The sequence below is a fragment of the Oratosquilla oratoria genome, chromosome 39 (genome assembly GCF_046742065.1).
Source record: "Oratosquilla oratoria isolate Oo_2021 chromosome 39, ASM4674206v1, whole genome shotgun sequence".
NCBI classification, from domain to species: domain Eukaryota; kingdom Metazoa; phylum Arthropoda; class Malacostraca; order Stomatopoda; family Squillidae; genus Oratosquilla; species Oratosquilla oratoria.
In genome coordinates this window covers 12,818,372-12,841,902 of record NC_134815.1, presented here as the reverse complement: position 1 = coordinate 12,841,902, position 23,531 = coordinate 12,818,372, and the positions used below count along the sequence as shown (strand labels likewise).

Here is a 23,531-nt window from a genome sequence, read left to right as displayed (position 1 = left end):
GGCTAACACGTACTTCAACCACCTGCTGCCATCTGCTTGCTTGGCTACTTACGTAAAACCCTTAAAGACACAATTCATGCTCGACGTGCTCTCTCAAGGCCAACCTCCGCCTACGCCGTCCCAACCTCCACCAACACCTTGATCGCTCTGCCGAGGGAAGCCTCTATTGACGCTATAATATTGTACTCCAGCTCCACTCTCCAACGTAATTCCCATCCAGAGCATTTATGGCCACTGCACTGCAGGCTCAATAACTCAACATAGCTACTTCACACACGTACACACACAAACTGGAAAATACACGAATCAAATTTTAAACAAGATAATTGCAAATCAAGGTCATAGATAAGGTCTGTACATGAATTTGAGGCTAGGTATGACACTGGAGTAGGGGACGGGATTTAACGAGTTTTGCACCTTTCCTGTATAGTACAATTAGGTAAATGCACACGCACATATTGTACATACAGCTAATCCCTCTCACCCATGGGACTGGGAGCCTACGGTAGAACCAACATCGCAGCAGCTTGATTCGAGGTACTCCTTCGGATTTCTCAACGAAGGTGATCAATGCTCTCCCTCCCGACCTCCTTGACGATAAGGAAAGAGTGTATAAGGGAGTTAATGGAGTGGAACAAATTTAGAAGGAGGCGGAGGGTCGGCAGGGGCTGTCAAGAGGAAGTCAGCAACCGTAAACAAGTACTTTCTATTCATTGAATACGAAATTGCCGTCTGGGTGACACGTAGGTTCTACAGTAATGTAAGCTAAATATATTACGAACCTTGGAACGGGAAGATAGTGTCGATACCTTGGCATGGGATCTGGGGAGTAGGCCATCAACCGAATAAAATCGCCCGAGCAAATGTAAAAAGTCGCCAATACAAGTGATGGTGCTAACCTTAACCTACTTACAAAAGACCGCCAGCCTTCCTAATTCGGACTGCCGAGGTTAATGCCTACATCAATGATGTCCCAACAGCCTTCAACCGTCTTGCCCTTTCATAAAAGAGCACAAAACAGTACTGTACACAATATTACGCCGTTGCCAAGTCTCTGCCGTGGCCCATTTAGCAGTTATCCGGGCCAGCGTGAGATTCTCCCGCGCGCGCAAACACCGCCGCATAGCAACAGAAACTTGTCAAAACGTCATCAACGGTTATTTTTTAACATATCGATTGCACGTCATCTAATACATTTTGGAACGCACAGTCATGAGCGTCCGTAGGATTAAGGAGAGAGAAAAAGGGAGGGGGGGGGGGTTAAAACAGTAAACGTTATTTATCTGCTGTCTTTCTTTCCAACGTCACATGCTTTACACATCAGATTGTACATGTTTACAATTCCGTCGTACCGTAAAAACCCGTGAATTGCGGTTGTTCGGATATCTTTCGACACTTCTAATCTCTCACAGATTTCCAGGGGGGGTAGGGGGGGAGCAATTATCCCCCTCATGTTCCCCGAACACCCAAGCAAGAGCGGCAAGATCTCGCTCTCGCAACAGCACAAGAAACAAAAATAGGATGGATTGGTCAACGATAAAGTCACGTCCGGAAAGATCAAAACACAATAAACAAGTCTACCCCTTCACTACCGGGTGACCTTTCTCCTTTCATTCCGCCTGACGCCAGCATATTACCATTCATCTCCGCCCCCCCCCCCACCCACCGAGCGAGGAGGTTAAGAGCGGCAGTGAAGAAAAGGGGAGGCTGGATAGGCAGAGAATGGAGGGACGATGATACAACACGGGTAAATGCGGCGAGACTGCGAGAAGCAAAATCAATATGAACTGTGAAATAGACAGGGGAGGGAGGGAGGGGGAGCGAGAAATCGTAGAAAGAGATATGGGGAGGGATATATATATATATATATATATATATATATACAGATATATATATATATATATATATATATAGAGAGAGAGAGAGAGAGAGAGAGAGAGAGAGAGGAGGGGGAGAATGAAAACGAGAGGTAGGGTGCTACACTGCCAAAGCCAGCTGTGGGGGACTAGGATCTGGGCCAAATGTGCCAGTGCAACACCGACGGGATGCAGGAGTGGCGACTGTGACAAGGCAAACATGTTGCAAAGCCTCCCTCACAGCCACGAGAGAGAGAGAGAGAATATAAAAACAGGCTGTCTCTCAAAACAACTGCCTCCCAATACAAAAATAGCTTAGGAGCCCTCTCCGTAGCGCATTGAAGAGACCACGCCCACCAACACACCAAGATTTCTTTCCGTGCATGGCGGCAGTTGGCCTTTTCCCCTCTGGCTGTTTCACCCACTTTCGTGGCACTCCCTGGGAAGCGTGGGAGTCAAGTGTCCGAGCATGAAGAACTCCCTGCCAAAGAATCCATCTAACACATTCTTCTCGTTTACTCCAACTCGTGTATCTGCATGAGAGAGAGAGGTAGGAAGGGTGAGGGGGAAGGAGGGAAAGAAAGAGGGGTAGCGAGGGTGGGAGAGAGAGAAAGATGGGAGGGTGCGAGAGACAGAAAGATGGAGATGGAGGGGGAGGGAGAGAGAGAGGCGAGGGTGGGAGACGGGAGAAAGGAGGGAGGGAGAAAGGAGGGAGGGAGAAAGGAGGGAGGGAGAAAGGAGGGAGGGAGAAAGGAGGGAGGGAAAGAGGAGGGAGGGAGAAAGGAGGGAGGGAAAGAGGAGGAAGGGAGAGAGGAGGAAGAAAAGGAGGAGGAAGGGAGAGAGGAGGAAGAGAAGGAGGAAGGGAGAGAGGAGGAAGGGAAGGAGGAAGGGAGAGAGGAGGAAGGGAAGGAGGAAGGGAGAGAGGAGGAAGGGAAGGAGGAAGGGAGAGAGGAGGAAGGGAGAGGAGGGAGAGGAGGGAGAGGAGGAAGTGAAGGAGGAAGGGAAGGAGGAGGAGGAGGAAAGGAGGAGGAGGAGGAGGAAGGTAAAGAGGAGGAAGGGAAAGAGTAGGAAGGGGAAGAGGAGGGAGACAAAATTTGTTGCAGTAGCTATTCTGTGTTGGCTATGCCAATTCATGCAATGGATAATTTTTGCATCAGCCATAGATTGGCTGACATATCTGGCCAATATCAAGAGTGGAACCCATGTGCCCTCATTATCCATTCACAATATCTGATGACTGGGTCATTTTCTAGAGTAATTACTAAAACACCAACTTTGTAAATGGAAATTTGTAAACAAAATGCCTTGAATTCTAGGTAAGTTGCAGAGAAACACACTCTTTGCATCATCCGTTTTCCTTACATAAAGCTGTCACCACACTTTAAAACATTTACTCTACTGAAGTATCCATATATACATATTTCACCTGACCCAAAAAGTATTATGTAACAACTGCTGAAAATTTATAGGAACAAATTTTGAAAAGCAGGATCTTTATACTTTACATTACGAGTATATCTTAAGGCTATACAAGTTTTGTAAAACTAGGTAAACATAACATTGACAGACCACAACCGAAGAGAGGCAAGTCAGCATTACAAATGAATCTCACCATTATGGCAGCAATACTAATTGTCTTGAGTTTCACTGACTGAAACCCACAGTCCCAAAGCAGCTGGCAATGGTCCTTGGGCTCTCTCTGGGAAGAATCTTTGGAATGACATTTTTCATGATTTGCAAGTAAATTTGTCACTGGGCTGTTGTTACAGGAGTGAAGCAGTTGCCAGCTCTCCTTATGTGAATGAGTGAAGGAAAGGCTCTCAAAAGTTGATAAGCAATCTTGGGCCTGGTTCAATCAGCACACCATCCCCTTTGAGGCTGCACCTCCAGAAGCAAGGACGTTGATGGGTTTTTGAAGATGGGCGACAGGGAGGGGATTCTCTCAGACATCCATTTTGCAGGACCCATCATTAGTCCCCCCCTTATGTTATATATACTAGGTTTTGAAGCACAAAAATAAGCATTTTTAAAAGTTTAGAATGGTTGTACCTAGTGCCTTAGCAATCTCAAGACTTGTAAATACAAATGTCAGGTTTATTGTACACAAATAATAATAGCAATATTAATAATAATAAATGCATATATATATATATATATATATAAATACATATACTCACACACACACATGCATGTTGCCTGTTAACTGGAGGCCAAGGGTCTTATGCACGAGAGACTAGTCAACAGACCAATTAGTTTACAATACTGTAACAAGTTTACCTAGACCTACCCATTTGTGTCCACGAGTATTAGACTGTTCCCACATCCGACCATTTTACTGCAGTATTGGTATATACTTATGGCTCTTTTAAACTGGAAATGCCAATGGCATACACTTAATTAACCCAAAGAAAAACTACACACAAATAGGTGAAAAAGGAAAAATGGTAAAATTTTACTTCTGTGCATAAGAGAATGTAGTTATTGTAAATCATAATTATCAGCTACAATTAGTCAAAATTCAAGTTCATGGATGCTACTGTGACTGTCTCAAGCTACTATTCTCGGCAAGTTCTTTCTATTGGCATTGCTCAGGTAAACCTAGCCTGACCCCCTGTTCCAACAACTTCAGAGCAACTCCACTCGGCCCTTTGCATCATTTTTTTTTTTTCATAATTTGTCAAACAGTGGGTCTATTATTAATTGCTTCTGGTAATTTCCTACCATGTATTTTCATTAGAAACATCTCACAACAAAAAGGTGGAAATCCCTACAACTACATCATGCTCAGAATAAAAAAAAAAAATACTCATAATTATACATGAAAAAGTGATTAGCAAATCTTTTCAAGGAACACTTGCTTTGGTACTGAAGAACATGAGTCTTCACATGACATAATGATAATTAATACAAGAGTCATCATTAATCAAACTTGCTTAGTCATACTCAGTGGGCGAATAAAACGTCTAAATCTAGGAATACTGATAAATTGGTTAAAATTGTAGGTAGAGGTAGTTCGTCTTACAAATAAATGAGAAAAATGGTGTTAAAAAAAAAAAAAAAAAAAAACTTACCGCCCAAGAATGTTACTATCCACAGTTTCAAAGTTGAGGGCATTGTTGATGGCATCAAATCCCGTGGTTTCAGGAAGTAGTTTCATTGTGACGTTTTGGATGTTTACGTTTTCAAAGCAGCAATGACTTTTACCGATAGTTCTTCAAAGACTGTTGGCTGTCACCACGATGCTGATACGGATATCCAAATAGAAGTAGATCCCAATACACAATAAGATTCAAATTTCTTCTCTAAAGAAGAATCTAAACCGAAAGATATCAAATGTATTATGTCCAACTAAAGCTTTGAGGTCAGGCACGTTAAATGGAGTCAGCAATTTTACTGAGCGTTTATATGAAAAGTAATACCCTCAGGAACCGAATTTATATTCAAGGGCTGTTCAGACAATGGGTGATCTTCTCAAAGCACTGACAGAATCGTTAAACAATCTCGAAGGAACTAGTGACGAGGGACACGGCGGCGGGGGCGAAGGTGTCAATTTTGAAAAATGACCGAAAATAAGAATAAGAGTTCCCAAGGAAAGGTTCGACTTGTAAACTTCGTCAAAAGTAATGACCTCCTTCTGCAAGGAGCACATAATAACTTCTTTCAACGATGTGTCACAAAAAGAAGGCGTTTGCCCTTCTACAGCTGACGACGGTTTCGGACGGGTCCTTTGAGCGGGAACAAACGTCTTAGCGTTTATTCCAAATATTCCCCTTGACCTTGAAATATACAACCAAAGTTGTTGCCAGTAATTGATATAAAAATCAATCACCTGTTCTTAATTTGTTCTTATTACGTTGGAGTATATTTAAATCCACGATCAGTGCAAGAGATCTACTTCCACCCTGATTCTTCCAGCCACTGGCACTGGCGGTTTGTGTTGCGCAAATTTACCGATCGTGTTAAGGTTGTCAACAGTTATATATATAAATTATTTATTCTTCTACCGTGAAACTCCAAGAAAAAACAAAACAAATATTCTATGAAAAACATATAATCAGAAGTTAATATTCATATTATTAATATGTGATTTGATATCAAAATAGTAAACCAAATATTGTGATTAGAATATACTGCTTCGTACATCGACCATCGTAACTTGTCCAACATTTTTCACATTATTATCCATATTTTCTTAATTATGAGTGTGTATACTATTTTCTATAGTAACATTAATAAATTAACATATCATTTTTACATTGAAGACACTGTATAGTCTTCAATTTTTTTTACATTAAAAATGATTACCCTAAACATGCATTATTGTGTACATTACGAAGACGCAGTCTGAAGGTGTAGAAAATAGCTCGGCATATCTTCAATAAAGCCTTATTGATTAGGCTTACCTGATCCATATATGTCGGGAGATATTCTGTCAGTCTTCGGTAGACCTATTGATTATTTTGTATATTTATTAAAGTGAGGTTAGAGGATGGTTAGAAATTTATTTTTTCCTTTTATACCACTTGTAGAAACTAATCTCTAGACTTATTCTAAATTTTATTAACTGTGGTTATATTTCATATACATAAGCAATGGTTATCTATGATACAAATATAGGCTCAATTAGGCATAACCTAGATCTGGGAACATTTAAGTCTTATAAACTACGTATTCATCTGGATTTACCAGATGTAAACACATTTTTCATTTCTTTCGAAGATTATTTTTTTATGGAATAGATTAGGAGCTACTGGACAGCTTAGTTTCATGTTGAATAGCTGTAATGCGTGATTTTGGAATTTTATCCATAGTAGTTATAGCCTACCTTTATTAACTGCTTCCAAACCGAGTTTTTTTTTTTTTTTTTTTTTTTGCTTTAATCCTGGCTTCCATCAAGACAGCTTTCATTTCCATAGGACCCTTTCAGTAGCAAAGAGGTTATAGTCTAATGTTTATCCACATAAAGCCATATCAGTACTATTATCACTGCATTCTTATTCATATGAATATAAATGATGAACTTGACAGACCCTATAATTTTTAGCCGACCACACTCCGGACCTCAAGGGTATTTTTTTTTTTTTATGTGTTCTTGTTCGTTTTATACATGTTTTGCAACGCGCATTACTCGATTTATTAGTGCTCCCCACCCAAAAACCCCGATTTCCCAGAGGTCCCCCCAGATCGTTGGCGAGATGTAGGCATTGGTGCATAACTTCAATAATTTATTACTTGAAAAGTATGCATTTGCGACGAATATGATGTACACCATCGTTCATATCACAACATTTCTCACCAGAAACACATAAGCCACGTATCAAAATCATTGGTTGGGTGAAAATATAAATTGACCATTTTTAAACTGAGATTACATTTTACATAGATTTTTGTGATAACTGATTAATATTACATATATGTTTCATTTTTTATATAACCAAATATATGAGAGAATATATAAGAATAGGGATGACCAAAAGGCACTAGGGCCTATCTGTATCATATTGCTTATTTCTATACTTGAGTCCCATATATTTGGTATTTTTTCTTTTCACCCATCTTCAAAACTTGTCAACACCCTCACCTATAAAGGGGTGATATTCAGTCTCTAGACAAGATCTCTATCAACCATGACAGTATTTCCTCCACATTTTCACATAAAGAGAGCTGACAACTGATGATTGTTCCCCTATTCTTACTACTGCAAACTAGTGACACAAACATTCTTACATTAAAATAATGCAGACAGTAAGCCAATATTTCTTCCTAGAAATCTATGGAAGGGCCCAAGACCATAAGCAGCCAGTGTGGGACTGCATATTTCCAGTTTATGAGACTCGGGGCAACAATCATTATAGACCAATGAATAATATAATTGCTTCATTATCATCTCATGCAGAAAACAATGACTTGACAGGGGTCTAGGGACATAGCTTCTAGCTATGATCTGACAGTAAGACTAGCCTTCAGATATAAGGATTAGAGGCAGTGGATAATGGAGAGTTCACAGGGAAGAAGGTAAGTAAATTTGTCATCAGTGAGGTAAGATGGAAATTATATGAAAGAGAAAAAAAGAGGGTGATTAATGATAATTGGGAAAACCTCAGAATTTTAAGAAAGTGGATAGCAGCAAGGGAAGAGAATGAGGTAGCAAAATTAATGATGGAGAAAATATAGGGTGATGTGCATAATTATGGAAGTGATGGGATAGGAATTGTATGGACAAAAGTGGAAATATGTGATAAAAGAATGGTGATAGAAATATATGGACTGAAGGGGGTTTCTGAGGATAGATACCTTTGCCTAGTGGATTTATGGTACTTCAACAGAGCAGGAACAGCTTGAAGATCAATCTATCAAGTGCCCTGGTTTTCTCTTGCAGACCTACAGGTAACTGGTCAATTGTTCAACCCATAAATCACTCAATGAAGAGGTTTTGTGTTGTTTTCTGGTAAGGGTGATCTGTCTTCTGAATGAGGATTACATCTGGGGCAACTGGAATCCTTTGCCTTGGTACTGTTTTAATACAGGGTGGTAATCTGAACATAGGTGTGCCAATGTAGTTTATACTTGTCTTGGGAGACCCCAGTGTTAACAGGAAGACTTTTAGTCAGACATTGTCCTGACACATATCATCTGTGACAACTCCAACTGCAGGTGCAGCCCCATGGTAATAACCATTCCTGGGACTAGGCCTAGTGTCTCATTTTCAAACAGCTTTTACTGTTGCTGCCACACATCTTTTGCTATTTTTCTCACCTTTTTCACATAATGAGGATAGACACCTAGTGACCACTTTCCATTTTCTGCTACTAATTGGGGACACAAACTAATCCAGACCTCTACGCATGTTATAATTGTCTATCTATATACCAGACTCCCCCCCTTATAAATGTAACGATAATTATAATTGTTGTCTAAGGTTTCACTGATTGGAAACTGAAAGCCTCAAGGTCGCTATCAACAGTCCTTGGACACTTCCCAAATTCTCTTTAGGAAGAAACTTTGGACTGTTACCTTTGTTGCATTACTGTGAGTGTTCCTATGTCACTGGCAGGAAGTAATGAAAAGGGAGCAGTCACTAGTTTTCAGTTGTCCATATATGAAAAAATGTAAGAATACTGTTGATTTTGATAGATCTGTAGTCCAGTTTAAAGATTGTGCCAGCCCCTTAGGTCCCTTAGAGCTGCACCTGTACTTGGAGGTGAGAGGATGGTGGCTCGTGAAAATGGGTAACAGGATGATTTTCTGTCATCCATTTTCTAGGCCCATTACCTGGAGGTAGCCATCATTGGTTCTTGTTATAAATGTAACAGTCTATGATATATGAATATGCAATACAGCAGATGTAAATCTTGGATTAATATAAACTGCACAATACTTGCAAACTAATATTAGACCACATTTTGGACCTATTATACAAACAATCCCAGCATGAATCACCCCTACACTAAACAAACACAACATCAACAAACTATAACTCAGCATAACCATTATAGAAAACATACAAATTTACAAATGTCTATATGTACATCATACATGTAATTCACATACAAGAAGCATACATACATGTACCAAAAGCTTTTTTCCCCCTTACATGGGGGGGTAGCCAAAAAAGGAAAAGGCATAGAAATCACTCCCACCCATTTCATTTCCCATATATTCCACTCCCCTCCACCCTCCTCCTTCCCTCCTATCTTAGCACCTCATGGATGATGGGTCATCCCTGCATCCCGTCCACTGCCCTGGGTCAGAAGCAGTGTCGCAAAACACAGCACATCCACAGCAAGGCCGCTTCATAAATTCGGCGACCCCCCCCCTCTCCATCCCCTCATGCAGAAAAGGAGAAGACGGGGAGAAATCCCTTCGGGCTGCGTCAAATTTTTTCTCATACTTCCTCACCACCCACCTCCCACCCACTCCCCCTTATGCATCACAGCCTCATCTATACACAACCCTTCTCCATTCACCCCTATCTTCTGTCCTCTCCTGTCCTTCCTCTACAGACATTCCTCTCTTTTGTAAAGCCCCTTTCACCCCATCCATCCATCTCATCCTAGGACACCCCCTCATATTCACTCCTTCCACCTCTGCCTTCCACACTTCTTTTACTAATCTTTCTTCACTCATTCTTTCCATGTGTCCAAACCATCCTAATACTCTTTCATCAATCCTATCTCCCAGCTCCCTTTCCACCCCTGTTCTCCTCCTCACCTTATTTCTCACTCTGTCTAGCCTAGTAACCCCTATCATACTTTTCAGACATTTCATCTCAAACACATTCAAACTCCTCTCTTCCTCTCTCATGTTCCATGTTTCTGCCCCGTACACTGCTGTTGGCACAATCACCCCTTCATATAACCTCCTCTTAGCATCCATTCCCAGATATCTATTTCTCATTACACTTTTTAATCCACCAAGGCATTTTCTCGCTTCTCTCAACCTACATTCTACCTCCACCCCCACTCCTCCCTTTCCAGTCACATTTGCACCCAAGTATCTGAAACTATCCACTTCCTCCAGTTTCTCACCCTTAATGCTCATTTCCAGCCTACTGTCACTCTCTCCCCTTGTACATCTCATCACCTTACTTTTGCTCACATTTATCTTCAGCTTCCTTCTTTCACACACCTTCTCAAACTCTGTCACTAACTTCCTCAATCCCTCCTCTGATCCTGCTACAAATGCAGTGTCGTCAGCAAACAACAGCTGGCTCACCTCCCACTTTTCTCCATTTTCTTTAATCATCTTCAACCCCTGACACACTACCCTTGCATTCACCTCTCGCACAACCCCATCCATGTAAAGATTGAACAGTCAGGGCGACATAACACACCCCTGATGAAGTCCCACCTTTACCTCAAACCATTCACTCTCTCCATTTCTAATCCTAACACAAGCTCTACTACTCTCGTAAAAACTCTTGACTGCTCTTAACAGCTTTCCTCCTATCCCATATATCTGCAGTATTTCCCACAGTGCCTTCCTGTCTACCCTGTCGTAAGCCTTTTCCAGATCCATAAAAGCCCAAAAAACATCCTTACCTTTTCCTATAGCTTACTCACATATCTGTCTTACCACAAAATCTGATCTACACATCCCCTACCTGTCCTAAAACCACACTGTTCCTCACCAATTACTCCCACTGTTCCTCTCCTAATCCTCTCAATCAAGACCCTCCCATAAGCCTTCCCAACTACACTCAACAAGCTGATCCCTCTGTAACTACTACACTCACACTTGTCCCCCTTTCCTTTGTAAAGCAGAACTATACAGGCACTCCTCCAGTCCTCCGGCACTCTACCCTCTCTTAAACAAACATTAAATAACCTCACCAGCCAGTCCACCATCACTTTACCTCATTTCTTCAGACATTCTGCATGGCATCCATCTAACCCAGGTGCCTTACCTGCTCTCATCATCTTAACAGCTGCTTTCACTTCATCCTTCCCTATTTCTCCTCCATTTTCCTCACTCATCACTCTCATTTTCTCAGCGCTTCCCACTGCAACTACCTTTCCCTCCCTATCCTCCTTCACATTTAGCAACTCCCTAAAACACTCTGCCCACCTTCCTCTCACTGCCTTCCCTTCCATTATCATTTCTCTATCTGCACCTTTTACCTTTTCTTCTCTACTTGATTCGCCTCCTCTTCCTCTTTTAATTTCCTTCCAAAACATCTTTTTATTACTTTCAAAATTTTCTGTCATACTCTTTCCCCATTTCACATCTGCTCTCCTCTTTGCCTCCTTTATCTTATGCTTAACTTCCTCTCTCTTTACTTTGTACCTCTCATATGATTCCCTTGTCCTAATTTGTAGCCAATCTATGAATGCCTGCTTCTCTTCTACACCCTTCTTTGCTTCCTCATCCCACCACTCACTACCCTTCCTTCTATTTCCTCCCACCCTCCTTGTTCCACACACCATCTTTACACACCTTATGACTCCCTCCTTGAACCATCCCCATTCCTCCTCCACTCCTAGTTCTACTCTATCCTTTACTCTCTCCCACTCCTCTCTCAGCTTCTTCTTATACTCATTCTCCTTTTTTTCCTCATTTAAGCAGTTCACTCTAAGTACCTCCCTACCTTCTGCCCTTTTCCTCTTTCTCCACCTATTCTCCACAAGAAGCAAAAATAATAAATTAATTAACAGTTGCCTCAACTTCACTTAGTGGAAAACCTGCAGCTCCACAGTGGAAGGCAATCATCTTTGGGCCCTCCTACAAATCTCTCTGGGAAGAAACTTTGGACTGTTGTCTATTTTGTATTAGTGTGGGACTATTTCTCTGTTGCCATCTGAAAATGGTAGGGATAGGGGAAATGCCACTGGTTGTCTGCCCGCTATATGTGAAAATGTGAAAGAAATACAGCTGAAGCTGATAAAGAGAAATCTTGGGCCCAGTCCAAAGACTGGGGTCAGGCCCTCTGGTCTAAGGGGGATTGATGAGTTTTGAAAATGGGTAGCATTGCTGTCTATCTAGCAGGACCACCACATGTGATTACCTGTCATTGGTCCTAAAGGAAACAAAAATTATCCCTGTCCACATTTTCAATACATGAAATAAACTAATATCAGACAAGACAAACACAACACAAGGGAGGCCTTTTAGTATTATTATAGTGCATGGATGCACACAATTTTCCATTAAAATATACATCATTACAGTTCAGTTTACTTACTCATGCTGTCAATCAGCAAAATAAACATTGACACTACAAACTATACAAAATAAAGTATTGAGAGTAATAACAGGAAGCACCAAAACCACCCCAATAGGACACCATGAAAATGGTAGGCACATACAGTTCTATGACTAAGCCCTTGACATCACTCACCCACCTCATTATATCATGCAACCACTACCAGCTGAACTTGAAAAAAAAAAATCCTTTATGAATGAATATAAGATAAATAGATAAAAGAAAAAAATGCTTACTCTTCAGATACATATGACAACTTTAATTAAATGGCTCTGTCCATGAGACACAAAGCTAGGATTCTACCAATTACATGGTAAATGTACAAAAGAAACCACATGGACTTTGTCCTGTAGCCTCCTGATATCAACTCCTGTGGTGTAAGTAATCACAGTATTTTATCAAGACCATATTTTTAATTATTAAGGAGAGCCATCCAATGGCTCTCCTAAATATAATAAGACTTTCTCTTAGTTCTTTCATCATGTCCCCATCTATACAAAGAAATATCACTTTTAAGTTTATCAACATATACCTCACTTTTTCTTTGTGGTTTTCCAGCAACAAATCATCTGTGATTAGAACTCCCAAATCCTTTATGCCCTTTGCCTTTGTGATTGCTTAATCTTCAACTATATAACTCATGGATGGTCCATTTCCAATATCTTGCATTTCTCAGTATTGAATTTTACCTTCCACTATTGGCTCCATTCATAAACCATATCCAAGCCATCCAGTAACAAATGACCTCTTTACATTTCACCCATCATAATTTTGACATATGCAAAAGTTTGCATAGCTACCTATTCCATTCATCATATTAATATGCACTAAGAATATTATTGATGCCATTTCCAAGCCCTATGGTACCTATTTCCACTCTAACATTTCATCTTTCACTATTGTTTATATATATCTTTTATTCAAAAATATATATATATATTCTAATGCATCCCTTAAGTCCCCCTACATTTTCCAACTTCCATATTAATCTTTTTGTGGGAAATCTTGTTGAAGGCCCTTTACAAATCCAGGTATACACAGTCCATCCAGCCCTCTGTCTCTCATGCAGTATATCAACTACTCTTGAATAAAAACTTAGCAGGTTGGTCATATGTGACTCTCTTTTTTTGAATTTGAATTAATTGTCAACCAAGATTCACCTCTCCTCCAAGTAATTTGTTCATGTATTTACGTAAGTGTAGTATACAGGAAAATAGCAACACTTGTTGGGTTCTGTCTCCTAATCTCCAATTTTATCATACCTAGCCTCAAATTAATGTACAGTTCCAACTTAATCCATATCCTTGATTTCCAATTATCATATTTAGATTTGAATTCATGTATTGTTCAAGTTTGGGTTATATCACATTAGCTATTCCAATAATTTATGCATCTATATAGAAAACTATTTCTTCACATTCTTTAGATACATGGTCTTTCTTAATTTGTTCCTGACCTCTTAAAACCCTCCCATCCTTAATGAAGAGATTTCTTGTCAATAGAATCTATCCCCTTTAGTGACCCAAATAATGTGATCATGTCACCTCTTTTTCATCAATTTTCAAAAGTTGGCAAGCCCATTACATTTAGTCTTTCCTTATATGGTTTAACTGTGTATGTATGTGTATTTACATAGTTGTAGTATACAGGATTGGAACAGTGCTCATGGGACCCCACCATCTCTATTTTTCCAAACTTTATGTTGAAGTCTTAATAGTGTTAATAAGCATGGGTTATATTTTCATTTGATATATCCCACAAGTCTAAACTTCTCTGTGGAAAGCTATACTTCTTGTCATCCGTTTTTCAGCTTTTTATTATGGTGTTTCAATTATCTTTCTTCTCATGTTAGTAATTCTCTTCTGTTCACTTTTCTAAACCTGTTTCCAGTTTAAATATCATTATCATGTCACCTTTCTCACATTGTTTTTCTAATGTAGAAAGCCCCAGCTTCTTCATTCTTTCATCATATACCATGTCATTTTGACCAGGGATCATTTTAGTTGCTGCCTTTTATATTTATAATTTTTTCTTACATCTTTTAATATGGTGACCATATCACCTCTGCATATTCCAGTCAGGGCCATATCAAGCTTCCTATAATTTTTTCATCATGTCCTCATCCATATATTGAAATGCCACTTGTATCTTTCTCCAGATTATGTCTCCTGTAACTTTTTTGTGTGCTTCAGGTGGTAGGTTGTCTATGATTATGATACCTAGGTCCTTTTCTTCCTTTGCTATTACCTTGCTAGATGAGACCTCAGTGCATGTGTAACTTTCCACAGTTTAGGAAAGAGTGGACTTTAGGTTGAATTCCCATAACTCCCAACAAAATCTGAATAGTATGGAAGGATACAAGCTACATTCTGAATAGCTTGGTAGGATACAAGATACATTCTGAATAGCTTGGTAGGATACAAGCTACATTCTGAATAGTTTGATAGGACACAAACTACACTAGTACCCATATTGTCTTATTGTCACAAGTTGTAGTTACCCCTAACTTGTCAAAGAAAATAGTACTCGGTGTTGCAAGAAAGAAAATTTTGGTAATGTACAGAAGACAGGAATAACCCTTCATTCACAAGGAGCCAACATAACAAGGAATTGGGTAACAGATGGGATAGAAATAGGTTGAGGTGGGTGTAAATTTGACTGGCTACCTCCCTTATAAAGGGAGCCTATTGGTATATAGATAGATTAATGTACATATCTTTGTGCTGTATGTTGTTTTGAAAACTCCGCAATATTTTGGTAATTTCAGTTAGACTGACAAACTCATATTAAGAGGAAAGTAGTATAAATCACAAGATATTCAAAACACATCACTTGATGTTTCGTCTATATACTTGTTCCCCCGAAATGTAACCTTAAGGAAATTAAATTGTAACATTCTCCGAACAAGAAACTTTGTTTCTCATGCATGTCGTGAAAGTCGACTAACTGGGACGGGGTAACTGGAAGAGGGATCCTCCACACTGTATTTTCCTCCGAGGAAGTCAAGGCAAAAAGGTCTGGGTGAAGGACTCCAACCAGAACCCTAGTTACTGGGTCATTCCTTGTTGTTCATGTTGTATATAAACGACTTGGACAATGGGATAGTGATGTTAGTAAGTTTATTGACGACACTAAAATGGGACGCCTAATTAAATCAGGAGAAGACGCCGAGATTCTGCAGGAAGAACTAACAAATTGTTCACATGGTCGGTGAAATGGCAAATGGACATCATCATCTCTAAGTGCAGTGTGTTAAACGTAGGGCTACGCAACCCCGAAAGCAGATATAGCTTTGATAACACGTTTTTAGAGAAAACTGAATGCGAAAGAGATTTGGGAGTTCTAGTGAGTCCTGGCCTTAAATCCAGGAAACAGTGCATTAGCGCCAGGAATAAAACTAACAGAGTATCAGGTTTCATTGCTAGGACGGTTACGAGTATAAGTGCAGAGGTAATCAAACTTTATCTGGCATTAGTTAGACTCATCTTTGATTATGCGGTACAGTTTTGGTCTCTGTCCTCAGAGGTGGGCGTTCCGAACAAATGTTCGCGAACCTTTATCCGCGGATTTGTTCGGACCGGCAAAATCCCGGATTTGGGTTCGGAGGTTCGGATTCGGACCGACGTCAAAAAAGATTCGGACTTCCGGGTTCGGAACGTCTTTTTTTTTTCGCGAATCCGAACCTCCGTATCCCGGGAAAAATTCGAAAAAACGAAGATGACCAAACATTGGTTTTCAACTTTTCCGCGGCATACAGATGTGGTGACGCTTATGTTTCTGTAACAACTAGAGACGCCTTTGACCATTAGCATTGTGTTTTACTTTATCGCTTCTCTCTACTTCTATTTCAGTATGGGCGTGTAAGTGTGTGTGTGTGTGTGTCTCAAATGACCACTGCTCGAAATGTGCTCGATATGCAAGCCTGTGTGACTGTGTGTAGTAATGCGAAACAGACTAGTAGTACTGCCTGGACTGCCCTTCTTTGAACTTGGAAATATACTCGTGGTGTTTAACTCGTTGCTTTATCTGTACCACACAGACTCGTCATGTTGTGACCGAAGCTGGCTGCCAGCCAATCAGAACGCTTGTTAGTGATGCGCAGCCACCGCGCATGCGCCGGTGACTGCAGCAGCCAATCAGAGCGCTTGTTTAGTGTTTACAAATCTGCACAGTCTGCAGACTTTCTTGTCACCGCGTCCCGTAAGTTACGATTTAGTTAAACAGTGCTACAATAGTCAGACATACTTCAACCGTTGCACTGACAACACTCTGGAGAGGACACCCAAGGAGGCTAGACTACTCTACTCACATCACACTCACAGCTGACAATGGATAAGTACGTGACATCCACACCGAGGTCGAGAAACCCAAGTGCTCAGTCTGACACACCAAGGTCCACGAACCCAAGCGGCCTCGCTGAGAGTGAATCTGACGCCAGCGATATCCAACTGCCAGAGTTTTCGAGTCCGGAGCTGATGCCTGGCACAAGTCGAGCCGAGGACATGGACATTGCCGACACCGAGGCCGAGCAAGCCGAGGGAGGTCACGGTTCCAGGAGGGAAAGGGACCTCTACAGAGACTGGGACATTCTCAAGCCCTTCTTCAAGTGTGGTGACGGCAGGGACGCCGGGTTTGCCCTCTGCGCCAAGAAAAATTGCACTGCGAGGCTGAAGCTTCAGAATGACACCAACAGCAACTTAAGCATTATGCCACCAAGCACCCTTTAGATAGTCCTGTCTTAAAAGCAGCCTTAAATGGCAACAGCAAACGTGGCCGCTCTGCTTCTGGTGGTGGTCGGGATTCCAAAAGCCTCAGGCAGGGCTGTATTGAGGAGGCTATGGCTGAGAGGTTTGACCAACAGAAGGCCCTTGACATGTTTTATGAGGTAAGTTTTACTTTTAAAAGTTCTACTATTTTAGTATGAAAATGATTTAATAAATTAATTAACTTTAATAGATAACAATAATTTATAACAAAAATTTAACTTCAAATACTCACACATCTTTTTATGTTTCAGTGGATTATCCGCGACATGCTGCCCACCATAACAACAGAGAGGGGCTCAGGGCCTTCCTCAACTACCTGAACCCTCAGTTCAAGCTGCCGTCCAGGAAAAAGCTTGGCGACGACATCAAGCATATGAACGCCAGGGCCAAAAATGAGCTCACCCAGATCATGTCCAAGCAGGACTACCTGGCCACCACTGCCGATAGCTGGTCGAGCCATAACTGGGCCTTCATAGGCTCCACAGTCTCGTGGTTGGACAAGGCCACCCTGGGGAGGACGACTGCAGTCTTGGGCATGAAGGAGGTGAAGGAGAGCCAGACAGCCGAGTACTTGGCGAGGTCCTTGAGCAAGCTATATGAGGACTTCAGCATCAGCAGCAAGATTCACTGCACGACCACAGACAATGGCACAAACTATGTAAGTGCATTTGTCAACTTTGCACAAGAGGACGTCGTTATACAACCTGGCGAGGACAAGCCTGACGAAGAGCTGGCTGACGAGCCTCAGGTCATATCTATGGAGGAGGCCCTGGACCAGGCTGACGAAGCCGAAGTTAGCCTGCCTAAACACCAGAGGTGTGGTGCACACACTCTGAACCTCCTGGCGTCTGAGGATGTTTCAAAAGTGAGTATAATCATTTTATTTTTTTAAATTTGATAAATTAAGAATTTATAAATATTAAATAATTTATTGTTCTTTTGGTAAAAACTAAAACGATGTAAATTATTATCTAATATTTTTTAATTTGTGAATTGTAATAAAATATTAAATAATAAATATTCTTTTTTCAGGTCCCACAATGGGACCATGGTGGCAGGAAGATCTTCAGAAGGTCGCTTGCCAAGGCACATTCTTTGTGGAATGCCCAGGGCCGCTGAACTGTCGCAGCCAACGAGATAAAGGATGCTATCGGCAAAAAACTTAAAGTCCCTGGCGCGACGAGGTGGAACTCCAGCTATGACAGCTATAAGATGCTTTCTGGCCTGCTACAGGACCTGGACACCCGTAAAAAGATCAATGATCTCTGTACCAGCATGCGCCCCAACCCGATCCCCGCCTTTGTTGACGAGGACAACGAGGTCATCGTCAAGTACGTCAAAGTTATGGCCCCAGTTGCCAATGCTTTGGACAAAATGCAGTCAGACCAGCATGCCTACATGGGGAACTTCCTTCCCAACTTGATGGTGCTCCAGAGGGACTTGAACCTGCTTAGGGATGGCAACAGCATCAAGCATGCCAAGCCCCTCGTCACCTACCTCCTGGGGACACAGGAGCACCATGGCAGAGACAAAAAGGGGCTTCACTGAAAGGTAGATATTTTTAATATTTTAACATAATATAATAATAATATAATATAATTATAATTATATAAATGATAAAATAATATAATATTTTATAGTAATTGAAATGAAAAAAAATTAATAATCATTAATCAATAATTAAATTAACTCATATCTTAATCTTTTCAGGTTTCAACACATGTTTGAGGACCAGGAGAAGCTCCTTGCGACTGCCTTCCACCCCAGGTTCCGTCTAAAGATGGTCAAGTACATATGCAGGACAAATCCTGACTTGTACAACCTGGTGAGGGACAAGATGGTGTCGGACCTTGTGGCCCAAATCAGGTCCAAGGAGGGGGATGTGGCCTCCGCCTCCAGCCAGCCCACCTCCAGGCCACAGTCTGTGGCCAGCCACACCAGCGAGCACGACGAGTTTGCCTTCCTTCTTGAGGACGAGGAGGAGCCTGTGGTGGTGGCCAACCTGGAGGAGGAGGTCGGCAAGGAAGTAGACACTTGGGGCGCCATTCTCGGCACAAGCATCATGAAGATCTCCCCGGCAAACTTTCCCAAGGAGCACAGGCAGCACTGGGTGAACTGTTTCATCAAGTATAACACTCCCCTGCCCTCGTCTGCCTCAGCTGAACGACTCTTCAGCTTCGACTCGGACATTTTGAGGCCAAAGCAAGCCTCTCTGACCAATCTGAACTTTGAGAACCTGACCTTCATGAAGGGAAACTTGAAGTTGGTTAAGAGGGAGAGAGAGAGGGCCGACAAGTTAGAATGAATCTGTGAAGACTGAAGTGTTGTGATTTTTTTTTTTTTTTAATATTTTACTGTTTTGTTTTGTGAACTTTTGTTTTTACTTTTTATTGTCTTGTATTAATAATTTGTTTTTTTCTAGTAATAATTTGTTTAATAAATAATGTAGATATCTTAAAAAAAAACTTTTTTTAATCGGAAAGCTTTAAATTTAGATTCGGAATGAGTAAAATTTAGGTTTGGAAACGTTCGGAAGGTATCGGAATTAAGGTTCGCTTTGCTATTTTTTTTAAAGATTCGGAGGTTCGCGGACAAATGTTCGGAATAAATGTTCACACCGAAATTTTGAAAATCGGGTTCGCTATTCGGAGGTTCGGAACCCAAAACCGGCGAAGATTCGGGTTCGGATTCGGAACCCCTAAAAAGGTTCGCGCGCCCACCTCTGTCTGTCCTATAGAATGAACATCAATGCACTTGAATCAGTACAGAGGAGAATGACCAACATGATACATGGCTCGGAAATTTACCTTACGAGGAGAGGTTTAGGCACCTTAACTTACACTCTCTATAATGCGGGGTGATCTAATAGAGGTGTTCAAATGGATCCAAAAGCTTTAACAAGGTGACGCATACAAGATCATCATATCAAGACAACAGGGCAGGACTCGCAGTAATGGTTTTAAATTGGACAAATCTAGATTTAAGAAAGGAATGGCAAGAACTGGTTTACTAATAGGGTGGTCAACGAATGGAATAGACTTAGTAACCATGTATTGAATGCGGAAACTATCGATTGTTAGACAACTTTATGGATGGGGATGACAGGTGGTAATGGACATGGAACTGCCTAGTGTAGGCCTTATGGTCTCTTGCAATCTCCTCCATTCTTATGTTCTTATGTGTATAGATATGGCATAGATAAGAGCAAAAGGGAAGAGATTAGTGGTATGTTCGTGGGAAGAAGGATGTGTTAGAGTTGAGTGAAAATAAGTTGAAAGACATGGGTGAGTTTGAGTCTGGGAGTGTGGTGGGTAGGGTCCAAGGAGTGATGTCAATTTGCTGTGATATTCAAAGAGAAAGGTATATATGCAAGGTGATATATATGCATATGTAGAATATGACAAGAACACAGACTTACCTCAGTAGAAATAGTGAATAAAAGGTTGGCAAACTGACGGATTATATCCAAGCACCGCAACTGGGATCATTAATGGATTTCTCCCCAGTGGGGAGAGTCTCAGGGCAATGTCCTCATGGCACTCAGTTCATAAAAGCTGAGGTCTCGGAGGGTGATATTGATATATACAGTCTTTATTGTATGTTACATTCGGCCGTGGTTATACTGCTAACACGGTATACATGTTCTAAGGACAATGTAAGAACATATGTAAGGACAATGGTGCAACGACCATTGTTAAAAGGTGACCAAGGAGGTCGATAACCTATTCTTTTTAAACATATACAACCTCTGCGATTCTTTTAAGAGATTTGAAGGGGGTAGGGGTAGTCTGGGATGAGAGACACGTGAGCTGTATCGTCCTCTAGTGCCAGCGTCTTCCGTTTATTCACGAGTCTTCATCACATTGAATTCACAGGTCGATTGTGTTTTAAAATAGCATGCCATAAATGATAACGTAAGCGTGGTTTTATCAGGTGTTTCTATGTTCGATCGACCCCATACTTTGTTGGTGACTGCAAGACCCTTGATGCACCTTGGTCTTTGGATCACGTGTTGGACTCGTGATCGACAGTTATTTCCCTCTCGGAAGAGAGCTCAGAGCTCGTATGACCGATATATGGGTAATGCTGTGACCTTACACGCGCACACACACACAACTCCCCGCCCACGAGAATTGGAGCAACGACTCGCAGCGCAGCGATACTGAAATTATTTCAGCCCTGGGCAGGATTCGAACCCGGACCGCCGTAGTGACAGTCAGGGACTCTATCAACGGCGCCACCGAGTCGTGTGTGTGTGTATTTACCTAGTATTTACCTAGTTGTATTTTACGGGAAGGAGAGCTATGCTCGTGGTGTCCCGTCTTCATATCTCATTTTATCTAAACTATTTTTAAATTCATGTATTGTTTTTGCACACACCACTTTCTCATCTAACTTGTTCCAAATGTCTATTACTCTGTGAGGAAAGCTGTTCTTTTTCAGAACTCTTCTATAGCTGTCTCTCTTGATTTTCTTTCCGTGTCCTCTTGTATTTCTATTATCTCATTTTATTAGATCCTCTCTATCAATAATTTCTATGCCTTTCATGATTCTATAAATAGTTATCAAATCTCCTCTCTCTCTTCTTTGCTCTAGTGTCTGTAGTTCAAGATTTGCTAGTCTCTCTTCATATGATAGTTTTGAGAGTGTTGGTGCCAATTTTGTAATTGCTCTTTGTATTCTTTCAAGTTTTGTTATACATTTTTTTGTACTTGGTGACCACATCGTTGCTGCATATTCTAATCTTGGTCTTATCAAAGTGATTTGTATTTTCTTCACCATTTCTTCATCCAGGTATGTAAATGCCACTTTGATTGTTCTTATCAAATTATAATTTTTTTTTTACAAAAATCTTATTTATATGTTTCTCAGGTGACATATTCGTAATAATGATTCCCAGGTCCTTCTCATTTTCTACATTTTTTATTCCTTCTCCCAATTTATATTATCCTACTATTCTGTTTTTGCTTTTTCCAAATTCCATTATACAACATTTCTTAGTATTGAGCTCCATCTCCCACTTCCTACTCCATTCCCATACTTTATTGAGGTCACTCTGTAGTGACTCACAATCTTCTTCAGTGTTCACTTTTTTTTTTAACAGTTTTGCATCATCTGCAAAGAAGCTCATATAACTTTCAATTTCTTCATCCATATCATTAATATATATAGCAAACATTATTGGGAGCAGAACTGTTCCTTGTGGAACACCACTTATTACTTCATCCCAATTAGAGTGTTTGACTCTTATCAGTATTCTCTTTTTTTTTTTTCTTGCAAAAAGTCTTCCATCTATTTAAGCAGTTTACCCTATATTCCTCCTTCAGTTTCTAATTTCTTAAGCAACTTCTTATGTGGTACTTTGTCAAAAGCTTTTTTTAGGTCTAGAAATGCACAATCAGCCCATCCATCTCTTTCTTGTATTATATCTATTAGCCTTGAATAGAAACATATTAAATTGGTGACGCATGATCGTCCTTGTCTGAATCCAAACTGCCTTGGATTTAGCACGTTTTTTTTTTTCTAAATACCTTACCCATCTACTTTTGATAATTCTTTCACAAATGTTTGCTATTGTACTTGTTAGAGAGACTGGTCTATAGTTGGTAGGGTCTTCTTTATTTCCCCCTTTATATATAGGTGCTATATTTGCTCTTCTCCAATCTTTTGGAACTTTTCCTTATTTCAAGGAACTGTTTATTATGCTATGTATTTTGTCTGCCAGTTCATTCCTGCATTCTTTCAAAATCCAGTTTGCTATTTCATCTGGTCCATGCGATTTTCTGACATCAAGATTACTCAAGTGTTTCATTATTTCATTCTTTGTTGCTTCTATTTCTTTCATAGGGGGGACTTTCTCTTCCCATTCGATCTCTCCAGGTTGTATGTTCTCCCTTGTAAACACTGATTTAAAATGCTTGTTTATAATTTCGGCCATTTCTGTTTCCTCTGCATATTCAACTCCTTGTCTTAATTTCTCTAAATCTTGTTTGTTTTTCAATTTGTTGTTTACAAATCTGTAAAATAGTTTTGGTTGATCTTTACATTTTTCTATGACATCGTTTTCATATTTTCTCTTTTCCTCTCTGCACACTTGTACATATTCATTTCTATAACTAGTATATATTTTCCATTTTTCAGGTCTTTTGTCTTTCTTCCATTTGGTCCAAGCTTTATCTCTTTGGTCTTTTAACTCCGTACAACTTT

At 40.6% G+C, this 23,531-nt stretch overlaps 1 protein-coding gene across 1 annotated transcript; it reads left to right on the top strand.

Moving 5' to 3' along the window:
• The first annotated feature begins 18,646 nt into the window (after positions 1–18,646).
• Positions 18,647–20,034, top strand: LOC143020112 (uncharacterized). The gene is made up of 2 exons (XM_076176269.1): positions 18,647–18,875; positions 19,035–20,034. Exons 1-2 carry the CDS (start codon positions 18,781–18,783, stop codon positions 19,627–19,629), a joined length of 690 nt encoding a protein of 229 aa, XP_076032384.1. The 5' UTR covers positions 18,647–18,780; the 3' UTR covers positions 19,630–20,034.
• Positions 20,035–23,531: the final 3,497 nt, after the last annotated feature.